The 24,404-nt window shown below is 42.0% G+C and overlaps 1 protein-coding gene across 1 annotated transcript; it reads left to right on the forward strand.

Annotated features, from left to right (window-relative positions):
- The first annotated feature begins 889 nt into the window (after positions 1-889).
- On the forward strand, positions 890-22,247 carry ptp4a3a (protein tyrosine phosphatase 4A3a). Its single transcript, XM_027023350.2, is given in 7 exon segments — positions 890-1,018; positions 14,393-14,921; positions 15,561-15,653; positions 18,168-18,251; positions 18,254-18,300; positions 20,105-20,179; positions 21,156-22,247. Coding segments are annotated over 6 exon segments (660 nt in total). The 5' UTR covers positions 890-1,018; positions 14,393-14,678; the 3' UTR covers positions 21,274-22,247.
- The last annotated feature ends 2,157 nt before the right edge of the window (positions 22,248-24,404 follow it).

Genomic DNA, 24,404 nt, shown 5'->3' on the forward strand with positions numbered 1-24,404 from the left:
AGAGATATACTGGTTTAATTTGGGAGTAGCCAAAGAAGCCAAGGTTTCCATTCACCATTGAAATATGAGCAAAAATATTCAGCAGCCTAAATTACATTTGCCTGCCAATCCTCTTCCATTTAATTTTCATTTATGCTTATCTAATATATGAAAAATAAACACATGGAAAATGATAATATATACGTTTAGAAGAATGTAAGATTCTTTAAGAACATCTGGTAGTGTTATGAATATAAGTTGAATATAAGTATTTGTTTTGAAATATTGAATTTATATAAGGTTTTCTCAATGACCTGTTGATTCATTCGGCATTTGCTGCTTAGAATGTACTCTTTCAGTTGGACCAACTGTTAGAAAATAAAGTATATAAGGTGGCCAGTCTTAAATATTTTTAGATTTACAGCATTTAGCTGACGCTTTTATCCAAGGCGAATTACAATCATGACTGAATACAACTGAGGGATAAGGGTCTTGCTCAGGGGCCCACCAGTGGCAACTTGGCAGTGGTTGGACTGACTGGCAACCTTCTGATTACTAATCAAGTACCTTAACCACTGAGCAGAATGTAGTTTTCTATATACAGCATTATTAGCAACCGTAACGGTAGTAGCCGTATAATTTGAGTGTTTCAGAAAACTGCGGTCGATAGAATCGTGAATGTACATTATGCACACTAGGAGGAGCCATACAGTGGCAGTGGCACATTTCCTTCCAACTTTAAAACACTGCGCCAGCCGAGGCCGAAAGACATAGAATGGATTCAGTTTAATCCTGTATCAGTTTTATTTGTCCCAAACCCATGCTACCATACCAATGACCGCATCGACGTTTCGGCAACTGACACAAAAGAGGTTTTATTTGCCGCTCGCCGGCATGGTCCTCGCTATCGCCTATCCGCGTGCAGCCGGGCCTGTGACGTAGGATTTCGGGAGTCGTGGGAGGACCGCGAGCTCGCCTCGAGTTATCAACATGGATGGAGAGAATTAGAAATAGCACTCAGATGAACACGTCTAACTGGGTAAGTGAAGCTAGTTTAACGCGAAATGCTAATTTCCATACGACATGCATAACGTTTGTGTATGTTTACGAAACATATGCTGGCGAGTGTTGAGGTTTTTCCGCACCATGTGAACACAGCTGGCGTGCCGTCCATACCGGCTTTCTGTCGGATTGCTGTGGCACAGGTTTATCAGTTTAACTAGAGTTTTAATTAAAGGTATTCAAAGAGACTAACTCCACTTGGATGGATGGTAAGATTTGGCCTTTTTTATATGTTGGCTAGCAAGCGTATCACAGAAAACAACCTAGATCTTTTTCTGCAGTTTTAGGCCAGCGAGTCCTGACGGTGAGCCCTTGCGAAATGGTCCTATTCGGTATATAGTTACTGCATGTTTCCCGTGTTTCTTTCTCTGTCGTACCTACAGCGATAGTGAGTAGCACGGTGAGGTAAACAAATCTGTCCTGCAAATGAGGACCGTATTACTCGTCTGACTAGTTTTCCCCACCCTGAACTCCTTACTAGAAACGTTATGTCGTCGTGACAAATACCTCCAACCAGTCATGGACAATACACGTCTCGGTAGCTATTTAAGAAATGGTTATCGGCACAGCTTGGCTTACGTTTATCTGACATTTAAGTTTAGTTGGGTTAAATCCTTCCTAATACGGAGAAGCAAATCAGTCAGGCAGCCTGCCAAAGGTGTAGCTACTGGTATGGAAGAGTTGCTGGAAAGTGAACCAGCATTTGTAGTCTGAAAGTATCTTAAATGCTGTGAGTGTGGACTAGTGAACGAGAATTTACACCACACTTTTTTTTTTCGGCATAACGTGCTACAGAATACACAGACTTTCTGCTGGTGTTAAAATAAGCTTTATAACAACAATAGCCTCGCCAACAGTAAAGTCCAACTCTTGTTACTGTGTTTTATGAGTTAAAACAGTCAGCATAGCAACAAGTAATTTTGGCATAACGCGTGCGCCTTTTTTCCCTTTCCCTTTTTCATGGACTTACATAACGATCTAGAGTATTTGATTTATTTGCGAAGAATCTTGAAAGTGTATGCGCAGTTCAGCAACAAGTTGCACTCCAAACACTTCAATCTTAAGGGCTCTTGCACTATTTTTGTGTAGTTGGAAAATCTCGGAGCCGGGCTGGACCCTCGCACAGGGGCGCGTCTGCTGATGTGACATGGTTTTGCCACTTTGCGTCATCCCTCTTGAACCCCAAGGACGCTTCAGACGCAGATCAGATGGGCTTCGAAGTGCTTTATCAGCCATGCCCTTGCACTCGTGAGGGTTCATGTTGTGTGACGTTCTTGGCTTGTTTTTTGGTACATTTTCAAAATGATTTTTATTTGGGTTTTTTATTTATTTATTTATTTACTAATAGATGGTTGCTCACCACAGCACAAAACTTTCCCTGCTGTGATCCCGTATGTGGTGAGAAAAATACCAGTGGATTCTCAGGACCAAGAATTCTACAGAGCTTTCCCCTAGAGGGTCCTGAGCCTCAAATAAATACTTCCACATGACCCCCTGTCCTCATGCCAGAAAGAGCTGTTTCTGTACTCCCAGTGACGTCCAGGAATTCTTCATATGTCATCTGAAGGTTCTTATTGCGTCTGGGATTTGTCCATGGGGCTCCCCTTATTGTGAGATTTCTTGGGATCCTACTTAGCCCTGGGCTGTACTCAATTAGGCCTGACCACAGGCTCATCTTGGCCCAGGGAGAGGCTCTGTTGTACAGTCTGCAGAGTACATGCAGCAACTAAAAGACCTTATAGCCACACAGTCCTTGGATGGGAAGAGGTTTCGTGCTTGCATAGCTGATGTGAAAGTCGCAAGTTTGAGTAGTTGTAAACTCTTTATCTCATTCTTTATCTCATTCAGACTGAAGCCTGAAGCTACTCTAGTTTTTATTATTATTGTTTTCTCCTTTTCCTCAGTGGAGTTGGGCCATCCATCCTCATCTCTCGAGTACGATGCTTATCCGCTTCTACAAAATGAGTGTAAATAAACAGCTGCCTGTCGGCGGCTTTGAAGCCTGGCCTGAGATCGATGGGCATCACAAAGCAGTTGACCAGCGACAGTTTTGGGTCACGTAGGCTGCTGCAGATAAACGGTTGTCCACCACACACTACAGGCATGGCTGTCAGGGGGGTCTTACTGTAACAACAGGTTTCATCTGCTTTTTGTTGCATGGGGCATTCAAGTTGGTCCAGTAAGTTTTATTCAGATAAGGAGTTAATGTCTAAAGGCTTTTATTTGAAACTGCCGAAGCACACGTTTCTCCAGCCTTGGAGAGGCACATGGGTTTGTGTTTTTGTACTCAGCTGCATGGGTTTTCACTTACTGATGCAAGATTTTGTGTTCACATGGTTTTAATAGTGAGACCAAAAATCACTTGTCAGTTTGCTAGAGTCAAGGGCTTGTTCATCAGAGCTAATGTGTTTGCACAGGTTTTTTTTTTGGTCTCAACAGGATCACCAATGTTTACAAAAATGTAAATGATCAAAATTTGAAATAAGAACCTTATAGATGAACAAAATATTCAGACTGCATTTGTTTTCAAGCAGGCATACACATTACAGGGGACCTTTGTAACCGTTGCTGAGTAAACATGTTGGCTGTGTTGTTTGACCCACCAGGGAGCTAATTAGGTTGTGTGCACTACAACTCAGAAGTTCTGGAGTGTGACTTAGTGGCGAGTGACATTTCACTGTCGAAGTTTACTTTCCCGGGGCATTTGGCTCTTCCATTCCAAGTAGCATACTTTAAAGGCAGAGAGCCACAGTTTAAGTCACATGATCATTTTAGAGCTTCTGTATCACTTGCTTCCACTGATATGCTTGTCAAAGGGCTGAAGATACATGGAGAGGTCAAATTCTGGATGTGATTAGAGCAAATATCAAGAGCACTAAATGGGTTTAGGGTTGGGCTGTATGACCTTGAATCTATATCATGATATAATTTGATGCATGGATGGTAATGGTATATTTGTGTTTAAGATTTTAATATAATTGCTCCTGAAGGGGTAAACATTGGTATGGCAAGTGCATGACGGCTATTACTGTATTCATAGCTGTATTACTACATATTTCAAAAAGTACAGAAAATAAAATCTCTATGCTTTCACTAGTCCTAACTACAAAACATTATTTCTGCATGAAATATGAATTAAACATTATCTGTCTAGGGCTATTATGAACCTGCGACTTCAGTGAAAAATTGTGATCATTTAATAAAACCACTTGTAACAATAACTTGGGTTTAAATATTAGCAGGCTACATACATGTAGTATAATTTACCTAAAGTAGAAGTGTTACTCCTCTGAAGGCCTTTGGTAAGTCAAGGCTTCCTTGAACATTTATATACTTGAGAAAAGTTTCTAACACTCATTTTCTGGAGGAAAATTTACTGACATGGCAATTTTCTGGGAATTAAAATAACTTGGTTATTTATCAGTTGTTATATTAGGTGAAATGAGCTAGAATCATTACGTTCTCATGTTTTGTCTGTAAAAATGATTGAAATGACTGATTCAGGCAGGACTAAAAGCACTGAGGTATGTGTGTACACACAGGTTACTCTTGTCACTTTCTCATACTTACAAATGTGTGGTTTTCAAGTGGTGAGAGAGAGATTGCTGGTGTTTTCTAAATTTTAGCTAATAAGTGTATCAGCATAACTTGCACAATATAGTTTGCTGGCTAAGGTCGGAAACTTTGAATGTAACCCAATTCCATTTCCAATTACAGAGGACAGCTTCTTTTTGGAACCAGGTCTTTGAGGTTTGCTTTGGTCTCGGTTGCATTTACGTTTTCCTACAATCCTCTTCTACTTGGTTTTGTTTCTCCAAAATAATGGTTAGGAATCGACTTAGCAACGTGTACTAATGTTTCCACTCACGTGGGAAGAGTAACATGTGTTTACTCTAGTAGCCTGAGTAACATGTCTAGCAGAGCAGTTAAATGGAAGTCGAGTAATAATCTGCTTGTACATGTACGGTTTAACACTGCATTTTTGTTTTGAATAATTAATAAGAGTGAAGGTCTTTTATGTTGCCAGCTGCAGATGTTCATGTTTATTTTGTCTCGTGAGGTGGCTGTTACTGATTAGCTTTTCTTGGGCTTTTTGTGTTGTGGCAAAATCCATACCATGGCACTGCGTCATACCAGTATACTCTTAATACCGGTATGCCACCCACCCCCACATTTTAGTGACTTGCCTCTTAAACTGTGATTATTTAGTGCTAATGTTAGAAATTAGTCAATGCTTCTGTCAGGATTCCTATTTAGAGAAACCCCCTCTTCACAGCCTACATCATAAAGAAAGACACCATCCCCTCTGCTGTGCATTTCAGGTTATGGAGCTAATTACATTAATATTTAAGTAATAGCTTATGTAGAAAGAAAGTTTAAAGATTCCAGAGTTGAATGGGATTTTATGAGTGATGCATGTTGGGGGCTGTAGTTTTAAGAATGGGGCAGGGATTAAAGGAGTGACATGAAATTAACTTCAACTAGGTGTTGCGGTGTCAGTGGTGCATTCTGACAGGCCGTAGTCAAAAAAGTCTGTGGAAACCATATTGTTACAGTAAAAGTTCCCCATTGTTGACTCTTCTCCATAGTAGAGAAATGTATTGTTCTGATTTCATGAAGTATTTGTAAAAAAAAAACCCTCTTTAATTAAAGAACCATGGGTTGCTATCCAAACTTTAACACAACTGTAACTGGGGGGGGGGGGTAAACATTGTTGTTGTTTTCTGTTGTGTTGCTACTTGGTCTGGCTGAGCAAAAATCATGAGTGGTGATCTACCAATGAGTACAAAGTTTCCATGTTAGCATCGCAGGCCTATAGAGTTTGTGGAATTTTCATTAGGATGGAGCCATGGCCACGAGGGTTGTGCCTGGATCTGTCCTAGTGCCTCATGCTCTTCAAGAACTGGACATTTCCATCTTCGAGCCCAAAGCAGAAAAGTGGCGGTTGGTGAGGTTTCGGCTGGACTGGGTACAGAAGTGACTGTGTACTTCAGATGGAGGAGGTGGAGAGTGGAACCCTCTGTGGCAGAGGGATTCACATGGCATTTCACAGCACTGAGAATTTTGAGGTTTACTTTGCAGTGTCAAGTTAAGACCTTTTCTCCAGCTTTCAGTGAAATGCTCTTGTTTGCTGCAGTCACACTGAGATACTGGATGGTTAATTGAACACAGACATAGTGGCTTTAAAAAACTTGATTCAAGCAGGTGTTGTCAGGAGATGAGTGGTGCATGAAAATGGCATTGGAAATTCAAAGTGAGGCTCTTGTCATTTCGGAAAAAGCTGTAAGTGTTTGTGCTTTGTCTCACAGGTCAACCCCCATCTGCTATTGCATTGTCTTTCCCTTTTTTCCTTCTTTTTTTTCTTCACGAGACTGAAGGTCCAGCTGCAAGTCTCAGACAGGAAACCATCTCACATCAAAATAACATCACAGCTGCAGAAGCAGAGAATATCCCGCAAACAAAAAAATCCTCCATATAGTATAATGCAGCGTGTCCTTTTAGTTTTTGTCATATTAGATCATGGTGTATTTGCACCTGCATTTTATGATTTTCCATTATTGTAAGTAATGGTACCTCAATTTGTTCAGCTAGGTCACAGTACTGCAGTGCAGTGTGCTATTGGTATGTCTTGTTCACATATAAAAGGCTTGAATGCTCAGGTTTCACTGAAAGATGCTGAGAACTTTGTCATTTATTAATGAAATGCTGCTTTCTCAAACTTTGCTGAAGTGTATGTATGTATGTGTGTGTGTGTGTGTGTGTGTGTGTTCTCTCAGGAGGCAGGATAAGGGATTTCCTGCGTCATGTTCCCCATCTCTGGTCTGACAAATTTGGGCATTCCTGGCCTATCTGAGTGCTATTGGAACAGCAGTCCCTGATGTGCTCCTCTGAAGAGGACATGAGCGAGTATAGGCTAGTGAGTCGGTATGGTCGTGCTTTTTCATAAGAGGAGAACGATGAAGTACAAAGCGTGTTGCACTTTAATCTTATAGCTGTATTGTTAGTTTTACATCTGGCAGGAAAAGGCACCTGTTCTGTCACCCTAACATCCTGTGTTGCATTTTACAGCTGAGTGATCATGTGGTTAAAAAGAAAAACAAAACAAGAATAAGTCAGAATGTCTACAAGTAATTTTCCTCCACCTAAGATGGCTGCATGGCGCTATTGTGTCTTGCTGAGTCGGCTTGCTGTGTAGCTCTAGGTGGGCGTCTGGCAAACAACAGAAACTTGTAAAGTGTCCATAAATCTCATAATTACATGATGTGGGATTTGGTGGAGGATTATTTCTTGGCTTGAGTATATGCTTTACTTGAAGGCCTGTGGATTTTTGTGGTGTTTCTGCCTGAAGCGTTTGTTTTTCCCTCTCAAATCTACAGTACTGGTCCAGTATCAAATCTTCTCCTTAGCTCAGGAGAAATTGTTAATGAGGACAAGGTATCTGATATCACTCTGTCAAGCTGTTTGAATTAGAAATGCAAACTGGTTGCTTTAAAAGGGGTGAGGTGCTTGAAATCGGTGTCTTCTTCTGTTAACCATAGCTTCAAGGCATCCAAGAAAATCCAGCAAGGGTCAGGAACGTCTCCTAAAGAGGATTCAGCTATGGGATTGGGTCTCTACCGGGGCACAGCTTGTTTAGGACTGGCAGCAGACAGGTGTGAGTGCATCTGTAAGCACAGTGAGGTGGTGGGTGGCCTGGTGTCAAGAAGGGCAGTAAAGAAGCAACTTCTTTCAAAGAACAACATCAAGGACAGACTACAGGAAGTACAGGGATTGTACTTCAGAGGACTGGGCTAAGGTTTTCTCTGATGAAGCCCCCTTCAAACTGTTTGGCACATCTGGAAAAATGATTGTCTGGACAAGAAAAGGTGAGAGCTACCATGAGTCCTGTGTCAGGCCCACAGCAAAGACTCCTGAAACCATTCGTTTCTGGGGTTGCTTCTCATTCATGGGCTCACTCACTGTTTTTGCCAAAGAACACTGCCATGAATAAAGATTGGTATCAAGTTAGGATTTGGCCAGAAAGCTGATATCCAGCATGCCAGGGTAAATTGCAGAAGTCTTGAAAAAGAAGGGGCAGCACTAAATATTTTTCATAAACTTGATGTATGTGTCAAAGTTAAAAAAAACTTGTGAAATGCTTAAAATTGCACTTGAGTATACCATAGGAACATCTGACAAAATATCTAAAAACACTGAAGCAGCAAACTTTGTGAAAAGCAAAATTTGTCAATCTCAAGCTTTTGTACCTCTAGTTACCATGGTAATAGGCACCATGTTTAGCCATGTAACAATTGATGGCATTAATGATGATGGTATCAGTAATGTCAATAATAACTGTAGTCAATTGGTTTGGTTGCTGAGTAGCTACCAGTGTCACTTCAAAGACAAAACCTTCTAACAAGGGTGTGGTACAATAGTGCTATTTTTCTAATTTTTTATTTTTTTTAAGGTTGATCTAAAATGGCTGAGCTACAGTGGCATAGATGGACAACAGTGGTTCAAGAACATGCACAGTGAAATGAACTTTGCAGAATGTGCCAGGTGGTACCGGTACCTTTTATAGTTAAGGTGGTTTGGCTCTAAGACAGTGATTATTTTCAAATGACAGTGATTCAGTGGTCATACATGCATGAAAATGTTAACTTTTACAGCATTTATCAGACACTTTTATCCAAAGTGACTTACAATTATGGCTTAATACAGCTAGAGTAATTGAGAGTTAAGGGTCTTCCTCAGGGACCCCACAGTGATTGACAGTGGTTGGGCTTGAACTGGAAACCTCCTGATTACTTGTCGAGTACCCAGTATTTCCTAAAAATCATTAATGCCACGGCAGAAATTGCAGGTTGTATGTCTTCTTAATACTTGAAAGTTTACACGGGTCTTCTCTTAGAAGATGATGATGATTTTCAAAAAAAAGACCATCTTTAAGAGAAATATCCTCTTTTTTTGGTGCTTGGTTATAACATGTTTGAAAATTGTTCCAGCATCTTCCAAGCAAGATTTCTCTTGTTGCCTTAAACAAATCACAGGCTACTTTGCTCCTTAACTAAAGTTAACATTGCATTAACTTTACTTCAGTGGAAAACTAGGTTTGAACCTCTACATTTTTGTGAAGAATACAAAATGAATAGAATATGTAAACAAAACATTATATTTTATTAAAGTAGTTGTTAGTTCCATCCCAGGCCACGTTTGACCTAGTTTATTTCGGGTTGTAAATGTCAAGCTAGTCACCCTGACGTGGCATTCTGAAAACCTCCAGTAACAGTTGCTTTCTGTGCAACCAGGAGAAAAGGCTTATTGTGCAACTCTCATAGCCAGAGCCCTTCCAAGAGAACAGTGCCAGGCTCCTTTTTCTTTAGATATCAAAAAGCTGTCACAAACAGATTGTTCATAGCATGGCCAGGCCTGTTGTCTGTGATGTCTTCTACGTTGTATGATTTGATGAAGGACAGATCTCATGCGAGAGCAGTTTTTCCGCTGTTGGATCTCCATGTCCTGCCCTGGGGCTCTTGCATATTGCAGGCCTCTTCCTGTTTTTCGGCATGACGGAGTATGGCTATATCTCCAAGCTACTGACTGGAAGCTATCAGTGAGGAATGTCACTGCAGGAACCGTGAGGTGGTCACAGAGTCTCTTTGGGTTCATTATAAGGCCATTTCCGTTAGAAACTGGGCACCCACTATGAGATTTAAGGTCCTGAGTTGGCATTTATGCCAAGTCTTTGGGTATCTCCTTTTCTTTTTTTTAATTGCCAGTTAAATCACTAGTTATTATGAGATGTCATGTTAAACATTATGTGTTTAATTGTGAATGTGTCACTATATGACACACGAGAGAGTCTGCATTAGAGTAACTCTCTTTCAAGGTCTATATCTCATTTCAAAGGGTAAGGGCTATTGTGTGTTTGTGTGTCTTCCCCTTTTGACTATGGTGATGTTCGGGAATTAAGATTTTTTTAATGGTCCAGCTGGTATAAAAGGTCATAAATTTCACAACATTCTTAGCAAAACAACATGTAATGTATAAAAGGCAGTTTCGTGTGCATTTTAATTACAAGAAATGGTAAATTGAATTCAGTGTTTTTCCAGAGTGCCTGCAGTTCTGTGTTTTGCTCAAGACATGGAGTCCGTCCATCGTGTACAACCTGTTGCAATGATTTGCTCACCTTAAACCTCTCTGCTGTCAAACACACCTCACTCAATTTATACACACTGTCATGAAAACTTACACGTACGCAGACATCATATCACCATCCATCTGGACCTTTGCATTACAAATTTGAGCCATGCAAATGGATGTTTGCCTTGAGCATCTCTGTATTGCAGCTCATGGCTTTACAGACACAGGGAGCACATTTCATATAAAAGCACTGGGGAATGTAGTCAAGACTACCTCTCAGAACGTTTGGTGAAGGTTATATAATCATTAATTAGACATAGGAATTCACTTTATTTGTAGTACTGAAAAGCTACAAAGATCTCTCCAACACTTATCTGTATTCAGAGAATAAATGACTATAAGTTTCTTGTTTCACTTTTGAAGTAATGAAGTGCCTGTTCTCTTTAGGGCCATGGTCATGAAAACTCACATGTATGCGGACATCATATGTACATCCATGGTAGTTTCATGCCTTTGAAATTCCTAGGAGGTCCCCAGTTATGTGAAATTGCAGAAGAGCTTGATGAGGTGGCGTAACAGATTTGCACCTGAGGGGGGTGAGGGGTGGGTTTGTTCTGCTACACAGAACAGCAGTCCTGCTCACATGAGCGTTCCAGGACGTCACACCACATACGGACCCACTGGCCATTAGGGAAGAGTCTTGTTCTATTATGCAACATGCCATTGGTCATATGATGTCTCATTTCCTTTCCATAAATTCCTCGGCAATTAAACCTGTATGCTGAGTTGGATGAGTCTTTCATCCCATCACGCTGTAGCTAACTACATGATGAGTGAAAGTGATTACCACGATGCTTTATCTAAAACTGGCAAGTATATCTGTTATGACACAGTAACAGTCGTGCAGGCTTCCAATATGCCTGTTCATTTTTGATAGCATGCCTGCAAGATAAATTCGTCATGTTTTTCAAAAAATTAATGGTTGCTGCCCCCCACTTACAGCATCCAGAGTCAATTCAATTACAGATGTTTCCATTGCTCAGATTGGTACTTAGTCTATAAAAGAAACCTTGCTAAGATGGACTGATTTTAAAAACATGTTGCTTGGCTGTGCTCGAGATAAATGCACCACGAGACAGCTGCTGGGGCCTATTTTTACCAGGCAGGTGCGTCAGACGCGGTGAGCCCACAGGCCTCAGTGCTGGAAGGTACTGGTCAAAACAGCCCTGCCCTGTCTACACTGAGACCACGGTCTACATTCTGGGCCAGCTCTGTGGGCAGTCCTCACCAGGACTCGTCACCGCCTCTGTGGTCATGGCTAAATGGTTCCGTTTTAAATACAGGGGTTGTCAGCTTTTCTGTCTTTATTTTCTTTGATTTTATTTGGTATGAAGTTGACGAACTTACTATGTCCATCACAAACTGTTCAGGGAAATATTTGCTACAGATATTTCTGCGTTCAAGAATGTCTGGAATGATGCACAGACCTAAAAATTAAAAGGTGGGGGGTTACGCCACCGCTAGTCAGACATATCTGAATGTTGTTCTGCATACCATCACTGTCACCTGAGGATCCAGTGCTGAGCTTCCTCTTTTCTTTTGTCCTCGTCTGTGGACCTGGTTAGTGAAAAACAGCAACTCAAAATACTGGTTCTGAATGTAACATGAACTACAGAGCAACAAATTCTACAAATCGTGGTGCTTCCAAGAAATAACAAATGGAGTTCTCTAAGCTGTTTCTACCTGCTTGTGTCTTGGCAAAGTGATGAAAGGGCATGTGTCTTGAGTTGCAAGTAGGCCTAAGGAACCTCCGTTTCTCTTTTGATGTGTCTATTCATATTGCAGTGAAGCTGAACTAGCTAGCCCCACCTTCCCCCTTAGAAATTCCTCTTTGCTGTCAATTAAACTGCTATTATCTCCCTGTGTGGGTGATTTTTTTTCAAAGCACTGTCATACAAACTTCCTAGATGCCCACAGCGACTCTTCAACTCGTCAGTGCACATGTTTACTTGTTATTTTTGCGCTTATGGGAAAGGGCTGTTGTGTTGAAGACGATAGGTAGTGCAGTTCACCACAGCATCACAATCACCGGTCTGTAGCTGCGGATAAAAAATCTCCCTCCTCAGCCTGTGCTATGAATACATGGCAGTATGATTTTTTACCCCTCTTCTGATTCAGACAAGTGTGTCTGTGTTTGTCCATAACCCCGGTGAACAGAGAGTGAAGGACCTCACACAGCTCTTTGGATCATCGCTATCGTACTTTCGTGCATTAAAGGGTAAAAAAGCGTGCTTACCGCCCTTACCCCCCCACACACACAGAGAGAGAGACAGGGTGTGACGTTATCTCACGCTTTTCTAATCCATTTTCCGAGTTCAGCATCTGTTTACCGGCAGGAGGATCACATTTTTTTTTTATATGAAAATGTCGGTCCAAAGCTTTAATTTAAAATGCTTGCTTTTCGCTAAAAGATCTCATTAAGAATATTTTTAACCCATCTGGATAGCAGACCTATTCCCATTTGAAGTCGGTATTGTTTCACAAGTTCAGGATTAGATTTGTGTAAAATCTTTATAATACATTGGCCTATGAACGGCAGTTGTTTGATTTACACTCCGATACGTTTCGAAACAGGGACGCGCACATTAACCGCTATCCGACAGCAAGAATTTTGACCGATCAATGCCATCAGTAGATAAGCTGTACATGTGTCTACATGTGCAACCACCCACATGTAACTTCAGCTGCGTGGGAGCAAAAAGGAACACGACCAAGTACCGTGTGGGACCATTTCGAGATTATCTTGTAAAATGTGCCATACCGTGTTGAAATATAGCAGTAGTAAAAGCACAATGCAATGCCACTTCCGAAGCAAATATCAGTTGATGGAGGACAAACTTTGCTTTCCATGTTGGCGGGTGGAAGAGATAAATTGGAGAAGCCTTTCAGTGTTCGTGAAGGATATTTTGCCCGTTGGCGTGCTCTGTGGTGCGTTTTAAGGTGCTTTGTCGAGCCTAATTACTAAATGCATTCAGGACCGACTATTATCCTTCGAATTGAAGCTCGTTTGATTTGACTGGTGTTTGTAATGTCACACTCCTCTATTCTAAATCGTACACTCAGGAAAAAAACTTCAATGAGCGTCACCAAGAATCATTACTTCGGCGCGCTGTTTTGTGGTATGTTCAAGTAAATATGCTTTTTTTTTTTTCTAAAGGTCGGTGAGTAAGCAAACGAAGCATCTCTAATCTAAAGTAACTTTCGACGATAACGTGGCAGATTTGGGTCGTAAAATGTTATCACTTCCCGACATAACTTGAGACTCCAGAAAGCCGGTCAAATCTTGGGCGCATTTATTTGTAATTGACCCATCGTCTAGAAAGTTTAAAGTACCTTGCGCAGGGTTACCCGTGTCACTAGCTGTGATGGCTGGCTTGCAAAGAGAAATTGCGCAGCAGACTTACGCTCGGCTTGCTTTCGTCTGTCGGCGCTCTTTTTCGCGTACTCTGTTTCACGCCCCCAGTGCGCCTCTCGGAATAACGATATTTTCTTAACAGTTTCTGAGTTGAATGTTTTCCTGACTTGAACGAATTCACTGTGGCTTTTAAAAGACACAAACATATGTGTTATATTTTGACACAATCCACTTCAAAGGTGAGTGCGAGTGTTTATCTGAAATGCGCTCTAGCGGAGCGCAGGTTGCAAGCCAGCTCCGGGTAAACCAATTTATCTATGAAAAACCGCAAATTAATCTAAAGCTCAACGTGCTAGTGATGCATGTTTACCCGTGGATTTGAAAATATATATTGATAATTGATCTGGATGGCTAAAATAAATAAACTTTTGAAGGTTTGTGGATTCTATGAGAGAATCACATTGTCAGAATATTTTGCACTAGCTAAGACCATGTAATATGAAGTTTGTGTAGACACATCAGAAGGTTTTTCTATGCTTGTGACGTATTCTGATAAACCATACACCAGGTGACTAAAGTTTCTTATGATGTATGAAATAAAAACTGCCAGATGCCTACAACAGGATATGTTGTGCAACTCTGAAGTCTAACATGTTGGTACATGTTGGTACATGACGCTCCATCTCGGGCTCTGAAACTGAAACCAATGCAGTATTTGAATCCTTTGTGCCATATTTGTTTCAAATCATGAAATTACACAAAATATGAAACTATTTCTCTCTCTCTCTCTCTCTCTCCCCCGCACTCTAGCAGTTGGAGTTCCTGCTGTAGTACTATACTTCATGGCTTTCTTGCAGAGAGCTGGAGACTACTGCCACGCTCAGCATCGGCGCTTTTGAGCCAGGGGACGATGCTCTGCGTTGCACCCACCGGCCTGTACTGATCTCCACCTCATCAGCCTTCTCCCTGCCCCCTTGTCTGACCACCTGGCCTCAGCAGCTAATGGGGTGATCTTTGCGTTCCTGCCAAAAGGAAGCTTTCACACAGAGGCTTGTTAAGCCAAGGGAATACAATTTAAGCACCCCAAGTGTCTTGAATGAGCCTTAGTTTATTTTCATTACAAACAAACAAACAAAAAACACTGAATACAATTCAGCAAGGCCAGGGCTGTTGGGTTTACTTTTCACTGCTGCGTAAAGTTTCTTGGAGAGTCTGTGCTGTGGAAAGAACCAGCATGGCCCGGATGAACAGGCCAGCCCCTGTGGAGGTGCGCTACAAGAACATGAGATTCCTCATCACGCACAACCCCACCAACTCCACCCTGAACAGCTTCACAGAGGTGAACCATAGCTCTAGCTTCACGACCCAGCACCACCAGTCATTTTGTTGTTATGGGAACCACTTTATTTCATGCTTTGCACTCTTTCTATGTTGTCCTTTTCACCCACCCCCCACCCCCACCACCAAAAAAATCACTGTTATCCTTTTACTATGGTTCCTCCCATCATCCCTCACTCCCCCGGAAGTACATGTGCATGCACAGCCACACAAGTGTGTATATATATATATATATTTTGCCCTCGTCTCCGCTTGGCTCATGCTCTTAAAAAGGCGAGCCCTAACACTGCATCTGCAAAGCCCCCATTACTGCAGTGACCCATCCCATGCTGTCACATGGCATGGAGGTGCAGGTGCAGCTTGGAGGCTTCTGTGCCCGCTCACATGGCAACCATGCATCTCAAATGCATCGTCCGCGCGCTCTTACTCACACTCACCTGATGTGCTTGCCTTTTATTTATATATATATATATATATATATATATATATATGAAGGGAGACCGATCATGTTAGATATAGCACATGTAAATGTTTGAGTTTGTCTGCATGCTCTGCTATTTTTATATTTAAATGATACAAATGTGTGTTTTGTTTGTATGTTGAAATCTTGTTTTCTTTAGTCTTTTTTGGCTCTTTTCAGGACCTGAAAAAGTATGGCGCCACAACTGTGGTTCGTGTGTGTGAGGTGACCTATGACAAGACCCCACTTGAGAAGGACGGCATTACTGTGATGGTGAGTGTTTGTGTGCTCTCCTGCTTTTCAAAACCATGTTTACAGAGAGAGCAATAGAGCGAGAGCGAGAGAGAGAGAGAGAGAGAGAGAGAGAATGAGAACCAGAGGAAGAGACTTGCACACAGACCATGAGATTGTGTGACAGAGCCGATCATTAGGAGGCCGGTCATTAAAACGGTTATCAGAGACACAGACCTCATGTACCCCTTATTTCTCTCTCTCTCTCTCACACACACACACACACGATGACACTGACTTCGTAATGCAGAGCTGTTCACTGAACTACACATGTTTCTTATTACTTATTCTAGCATCAACATTTCCCTGTTGCTAGGAAGCATTGGTGCTTGCTCTGTCTGAGCTCCCTACCTTCTTCCTTTTTGCTTTTTGTTCATATATATATATATATATATATATATATATATATATATATATATATATATATATATATATATATATATATATATATATATATAAAAGCCAGAGTCTGTTGGCTTCTCTGCCTTCTGCTGAATTGAAGGCCACACAGAATGTGTTATACTGCTTACGACAGGCACAAGAACACTGGCAAAGTGTTCAGATCTGTCTCAGTCACAAAGCACAGAGCAACTTGAGCCTTGGATGTTCATATGTACATTCAGGCTGAGCAAGGGCACGGGACGTTGGACATGCTGTGGTGTTTTCAGGACGTTGTTTCATGCGTATGGTAATGCTGTACCCAGGCCCCCTGAGAGCTAGTACTCAAGAGATATGAGTGACAAACAAGGCTCTCATGGGAACAATCAGCAGTTCTCTCTCTCTCCCTCTCTCTCTCTCTCTCTCTCTCTCTCTCTCTCTCTCTCTCTCTCTCTCTCGGGAAGGTGGAGTAAATGAAGAACTGCATCTGTAATTTGAAGTCAAATACCTGTTTGATTTAATGAGCAAACATATCATACCATGCATTGTTTGCAGCTCTTGTCACCATGATTATGTGCTTGTTCTTTTGTGTGTATGGGCAGAGACAGAGACAGAGAGAGAGAGAGACAGAACTTACTACCTAATTCCCAAACTAGGTCAGGGCTGTTTACCCAACCCACATTACATCAGTGGACCCCATCTGCTCACATTCAGAAAGTTCTTGACTAAGCTGCCTTTCATCCTTTGGAAGGTGTGAGGATAGTTGTATCAGGGCCTTTGAAAGGTTTCAAAGAGTTTTTTTTTTTTTTTCCCTTTATTGCTCACTTTCCTTCCAGATTTTATCCTGGGAGGTGTCACATACTCTCCTGCCCTTCCTGAATGTCATGTCCCTAGAGCTTTGGGGGGAGGGGGGGGGGTGCTGTTTAACGTCATATACTTTTCTTTCTCTCAACACTGCAGTGATATAAGCACTGTACTGCTTCTATGAGCAAGGCCTGTAATCAGAGCTCAGTCTCTGCCCAGTCTCTGTGGCTGTGTGTTCACGGGCGCTCGCACTTATGTGGACGTGCTGGGCTCTGTGTGTGTGTGTGTGTGTGTGTGTGTGTGTGTGTGTGTGTGTGTGTGTGTGTGTGTGTGTGTGTGTGTGTGTGTGTGCGCGCGCGCGTATGTGTGCATGGCACGTTGCCGGTGGCAGCTGTATTGCATCAGGGCCCCTTCATGGTGTTTTGGGTGGGCGGGAATGGGCTTGGTGGGGACGGGCAGAGAGATGGGGCAAAATGTTCCGTAGCAGTTGTGAATCAGGGCTCTGACCCCTCTCTTTACCTTGGGGTCAACGAGGCATGAGGCAGATTGCACACATGTATGCCCACACTCGGGCAATGACAGCTATCATCTACATGCTTCACCACCCCTCATCTCTTACACTTAAACACACACGCGCTCTGTAACAGAAACAAGTGCCTCTACTTTACTCAGTATCACCATCAATAGCTTAAAACCTTGTATTCCTTCTAAATAAATATGTGGACAAAAAAAGGCCTGAATTATTCTCTCCCAAACAGACTCATTTAAAAAGAGAAAAAGCTAAATAAATGGAAATCATATTGACTATAAATTCCTCCTGCAGCTGATCCTATACCAGAGGTTTAGGTTTGGCCTCAGGACCTGGATTTCTGTTCTGTTCAGGCACCCAACATGCTGTTGCCAGGTTATCAGGTTCTGCAGCCTTCGGTGGTTCCTGAGTATCAGGACTTGGAATAGAACAAACCATGGGCTTGTTAGAGGTCACTGTGAACTGGGTTGAGAGCCCCCTGCCCTAAACCTTATTCAAATGCTAGGCTTTGCATGTATGCTTGGTTCATTTTTACCCTGCATAACTTAAGCTCAATTCAGGTGAGCTTACTTCATTGTTTTCTTGCAGACCACCATCTTACTCACCTTGAAGTGAGGGACATCTAGACCAGGTGTTCTCATCTCCACTCCTGGTGTCCCACTGCTCTGTGCCAGTGAAAGCTATTCCCTCAATTACCTAGCTCTTCACAAATTGGGTTAGGCAGACCAACAACGCTGACTGTGTTGCCAGAGGCTAGCTATTGACCGCTACGTGTTTGTGTGCAGGACTGGCCGTTTGACGATGGTGCTCCACCTCCGTCGAAAGTGGTAGAAGACTGGCTGAACCTGCTCAGGAAGCGCTTCAATGGAGGAGCCGGGGCTGCTGCGTGGCCGTTCACTGTGTGGCTGGCCTTGGAAGGTCAGTCGGTGTCCAGTCTGCCTTAGCCAGCATCCACTCTGGTTCTGTTTATTTGCTACGTTAAAATACCCTAGGATGCTTCTGCCATACATGCATACAAAAAATCACCATATCATTTAGAAGAAAAAGAAGAAGAATTCACCAGGGAATCATAAGGTGTGGTGAAGTTAAACAGATTGACACTGAGTTGCAGACAGCAGCCGTATGAACGGTGCGAGTGTGTGTATTGGAGAGAGGTGCCTCCTAGGGTTTTTAGGTTCATGTACACTTGCCTGGTGCCACATACACCTCTCTCTTGCTCAGCCTTGAAGCTTAAGCTGGAAAAGAATGTGAACTGTGTGCACTCCAGAACATAAACCTCTCTTCTCTCAGGAGACATTTTTTTAATATTTGTTTATTTTTACTGGTGATTGTTGCCAAGGTTGATGAGCTTCTTTGGCCTAGTGCCATGTTGTCTCAACTGGCAGCAAGATATCTGTCTAAAGCTCCAAGTGGGCCCTCAACCACTCCACTGCATAGTCTCTTGTCTGACATACTCTTGTTGTTGTTGTATTGGTATTGTTATTTTATTATTAGAAACACTGTGGGGTGAGAGCCCGAAGACAAAACAGGAAGTCGCTTTTTACTTGCCTTCTCCAGTGTGTGCTCTTTCTTTAACCTACAACATGAGACTAGGGTCTCTCCGCTAATGGGGTCTTCGTCCAGTCTGACCTTTCCTGCGGTTTTGATCCCTACTGTTCTGTTCTGATGGAGCATGGTGTCTGACACCAGCGGTACACATCTAGGCCTCCATGTGGTGCCCTAGATGCAGTTTTGCTAGAGGAGCATAGAAGATTTCTGCCCACAGAAACCTCTGAGCAGCACCACAAAAACTCTGATAGAGAGTGGGCTGAAGTATGAAGATGCCATTCAGTTTATTAGGCAGTACGTACACACACACACTCAGACTCACTCACACACTCACTCTCTTTCTCACACTGACACACAACAGCTTGTATGGTACTTACCAACCTGGTGGAAATACTTTTCATATCTAAGCCTGCTTAGATATGGAAGCAAACAGTGCTGGTTATATTTGGAGTTATGTTCCCATAAGGGCCTTATGGGTTCTGTTCATACTATCTCTCGCTCTTGCTCTCTCTCTCTCGCTCTCTCTCTCTCTCTCTCTCTCTCTCTCTCTCTGTCAAACACACTAAACAAAAGGCAGCAGGGCTAATGATGGTTGTTATAAAGGCACTGAGTCGAGAATCATAGTCGTATTGTTTGCGTCTTCAAGGTGGGGAAACCCACCCCCACCCCACCCCCCAGTTCTAATGCACATTTCTCTCATCCACAGGGAATTGACTTCAGCTCTTGAGAAACTGCCAGTGTTTTCTTGGCCTGGCATTATTTTCATTTAATTCAGAAGGCAAATTCTCCCTTCAGCGGGGCTTGTTCTGAAAAGTGGGAGGGGAAATTACTGTTTGGGAATCTTCTCAGAGGCTGTCATTCAGTATTTAGGAAGAGCTCTGGTTTTTATAAACTCATTTTAAGTCTTAATCTTAACAACTCTGCATAGGATCCCCATTAGTAGAATTAAGGAAGTAATTTTTTTTGTAATGATGGTTAATACTTAACAGTCCTAGAAGTCTTTGTTTTCTCTAAGTATCAGTAACTTGACCCATTTTATTCTTGATTTAAGACAGATGGGGGGGGGGGGGGGGGGTTTATCTTGGAACATGACTTTCACTTTCCACACTCACACCCACACACCTGTTTGCAAAAGGGGTTTGTGTCCCATTCCTCATGTGTAGCTTTTCTGCAGGGCTCCAGTGCTGGTGGCTTTGGCTCTGATAGAGAGTGGGATGAAGTATGAAGATGCCATTCAGTTCATCAGGCAGTACGTACACACACACACACACACACACACACACACACACACATACACACACACACACACTGCAGCTGCATGTGGTCATCACACAGTCCTTGCCAGAGCTGGAATGTAGTCAGATGGATTTAAAATGGATTCCTGTGAGGTTGGATAATTCTGTTGTTTTTATTAAGCTTATGAACTTTATCTTGGGTGACCCTGCCCTGGTAAGTAACATTTTGATCGGGAATAAAGAAAACAATGCTTTAGTGATTCTTGAACCAATATTGAAATTCTTGGGCCGATGCGATAACCAGTGATTATCATCTGGTTGTGATGAAATCCAATATTAATACCTGTTAATTTTACCTTTATGCATTTTAAAGCAAGAATATACTATAATCTTTATATGGAGTGCAGTGGGTATAAGACCTGTTAAACTAAAAAATGGATCATTAATTTATTGTGCATAACCATGCATAATAAGTAAATCAGACATTACTGTAGAATTACTGTAAACATACATTTGCTTTAAGTAAAATAGTTTAATTCTGTTTTACTTTCTAACCTTTCTCAAATGTCATTTTAATATAACTGCAAAACTATAGTAATCAGACATACTTTGCTCAACACATAAAAAGAAAAAAAAAATGTAATTGCCCATTAAAATTAACCATCTGTGATGATCATTTTACAATATACAAATGAGACCTAAATTAAACAAGGTTTAATCTTTTGGATAAATTAAAATTATCGGCCAAAATTCCAATATCGAAATGATAACAATTCAAAATTGTTCTCACCATGAAACTGTGCATTAGTGATACTGATGGTGATACTTTGATAGTGATACTGATACTGTACATCTCTAGTGATTTTTGTGTGTTGTAAACAGAGTTTTAAATGGTCAGAAATTCCACTGTAATATAATTTATAACAACACTCAGGTTTGCTTAAACCAAGTGCTGATTGTTCTGTTGACATCTTGCTCATGTTTTCACAGGAAGCGACGGGGAGCAATAAACAGCAAACAGCTGACATTTCTTGAGAAGTACCGGCCCAAGCAGAGACTGCGCTACAAGCACCCGCATATCTTCAAGAACAAGTGCTGTGTGATGTGAGGCTGGCACCTCCGCAGTCGCACCTGAGCTCGACTTCACGCCCTGAGCCGTAGTGGACGCACTCTGGCGGCCTGCCGTTAATGTCGCAACTGATTTGGTCTGACTGTCTCCCCACTGGTGCCTAAAACTCCCCACAGAGTGAATACTGCCATTGCGCCTCTCAGGTCAGAGGTTGCCAGGGGTCTCGCCCCCTCCCAGGTCAAAAAGAAGCACCAAAGTTATCTAGGAATGACACCTATAAAAAAAAAACAAAAAAAAACACCTCAAATAAAAAACTTTGGGCCTGATGGACTAGCTGATGTGAAGCCAGTGGGTGTCATTCAAAATTATTATTTTTTTGGTATGTTTTTGGCCTTCTGTTTCTCTCGCACTCTGGAGACTCAGGTCCAGTATTTGACAGCCTTAGCTCCTCTGTTGCTGCTCTGAGACACTGTCGCTTACTGTAGACTTTTCCCATGACATTTAGGAATTTTGTGAATAAGTGCAGTAATGGAAACGGACTGTAAGGATGTGAAGAAGGTCTCATCAACACTTCTTCAGACATGAGCGGAGACTTTGAAGTCTTGTGGAGAAAGTCATGCCCCCTGTATTAAATGGCCTAAGAGGAATAAATAAAGGCTTTTGTGAACTTAGTATCAAAAATGCTTATATATAATGTGGTTTTATTTGTTGATCATGTTCTTTCTCTAAGCTTTTCATGAAATGGAGATGAATTGTTCCAGAAGTCACTTTATGTGTGAAAATGGGTCTTTCAGGGTTTGGTGGACATGGGTCCCTATTAGTGATACCATTGCCTGCCTGTTGCATGCAGGTCAGAAGACATCTGACATTGAACAGGTGGCCTTCTGTGGTTGAATTATTCTGATGAGCTCATGAACTGGTGTCAAAGTTTAAGATGCCTCTCTGATTTTGAGAAATGCATACCTCCTGCTGTAATGATGATGATGACTATAATAAAGTCTGTTTATGAATCATCTGGTCTAGCGTCTTTTGATGCGTAATGAGATGACTGCATCATGCGTGAATAGAGACATGACTCAGCTTATGTACTGCGGTCATGTTTAAGCTTCACTTTAGACATGAGCATGGGGCCCTCTGCAGGACAAAACTTAAATTACATTCAGTTCCACGTGAGTCAGGTGCAAATTACATGTTCTAAACTGCACAAGGATGTGCAGACTTCCAAATGTAACCCTCAATGACCAAAGCTACATTTTTATTTTAGTATTTATAAAGCTATAGTCTGTATTTGGTGTATTATATTGGTGTATTATATTGTGTATATTGTGTTTGCGATCTTGGTAAAGATGATTAAATTACATTAATTAAGAGCAGTGGTAGCTCAGTGATTAAGGTACTTGACTAGTAATAAGAAGGTTGCCAGTTCAAGGCCCACCACAGCCAGGTTGCCACTGTTGCCCCCTGAGCAAGGCCCTTAACCCTCAATTGTTCAAGTTGTGTTCAGTCAGAAGTCACTTTGGAAAAAAGCATCAGCCAAATGCTGTAAATGTAGTGTGTTTGCTCTGGGCTGCAGACAGTGGTGGGTATGAGAACTGATCATAGCTTTTCCCTTAGTCAAAAGGCTGATGCATTCTACTTGCTAATTACATTGAATGAGGTTAGTGTGAGGATGGTGTGGTTGAACTAGCATTTATATAATCCATTCAGGAACATTAATTAGACCAGCGGCTGTCACTAGTGTGACATTTTAGCATTCTCTGTTCCATCATCTGTTTCAGCTTATCAAACTATCCAGCCCTTAGTGTACAGAGTAGCACAGTGAGTGGCAGGCTCCTCCTGCTTCAATACAGACCTAAGCATCTTCACAGAGCCTTATCATTACCTCATCCAGGTAATATGGACAGTCCATTATGTCATCCAGATAATATGGACAGTCCATTACTTTGTCCAGCTAATTTGGACAGTTTCCTCTCCTGGAACTGCACACAAAGTTCAAAGTTCAAAGAGGTTTTATTGTCATTTCAGCTATATACAAGTACAGAACAAAAACAAGACAATGTTCCTCCAGGGCCATAGTGCAACACAAAACAGTGCAACAGACAACATGCTACACAAGTGTAAACAGTACAATATAGTGCAAAAATGTCATTAAATAAACATTAAATAAACAATAATAAATACAGGACAGGACAAATACAAAATGAGTAGACAGTGCAATTATTTAGTCCAGTACACAGTACTGGGCATATGTAAAGTGAGTTGTGCATAAGAGTCAGTGACATGCTACACTGAACATAGCAGTCACCGGTAGCAGCCAGAACAGTTCAGAGTACAGTGCTGGTTTAGTACAGTACTCTAGCAGCAAGTAGGATAATGCGCAAGTCTGCAACAGGAGTGCATAGTTAGTTTATTTGTGCACTAGTCTGATGCAAAACAATGTGTGAGTGTGTGTATGGATATGTATGTATGTATGTGTGTGTGTGTGTGTGTGTGTGTGTGTGTGTGTGTGTGTGTGTGTGTGTGTGTGTGTGTGTGTATAAGCATGTGTGTACGTGTGTGTGTATAAAAGTGCCCATTTTTGGAATCTGAATTAGAATTGGAGTTAGCCAGAGTTCAGGAGTCTAATGGCTTCTAGGAAGAAGCTGTTGCACAGTCTGGAGGTGTGGGACCGGATGCTGTGGTACCTTCTTCCAGATGGCAAAAGGGTGAGGGGTGTGTGGGGCCTTTCACAATGTTGGTGGCTTTCCAGATGCAGCGTGTTATATAGATGTTCGTGATGGAGGGAAGAGAGACCCCAATGATCTTCTCAGCTGTTCTCACTAGTCTCTGGAGGGTCTTGTGGTCAAAGGTGGTGCAGTTCCCAAACCAGGTAATGATGCAGCTGCTCAGGATGCTCTCTACAGTACCTCTGCAGAAGGTAGTGAGGATGGATGATGGGAGATGGGCTTCCCTCAGCTTCCAAAGGAAGTAAAAATGTTGCTGGGCTCTCTTGGTGATGGAACTGGTGTTCAGGGTCCAGGTGAGGTTCTCTGCTAAGTGAACACCAAGGAACTTAATGTTCTTGACGATCTCCACTGAGGAGCCGTTGATGGCAAGCGGGGAGTGATCTCGCCTTGCTCTCCTGAAGTCAACAACCATTTCTTTTGTCTTGTCAACATTCAGATACAGGT

The sequence above is a fragment of the Electrophorus electricus genome, chromosome 8 (genome assembly GCF_013358815.1).
Source record: "Electrophorus electricus isolate fEleEle1 chromosome 8, fEleEle1.pri, whole genome shotgun sequence".
NCBI lineage: Eukaryota > Metazoa > Chordata > Actinopteri > Gymnotiformes > Gymnotidae > Electrophorus > Electrophorus electricus.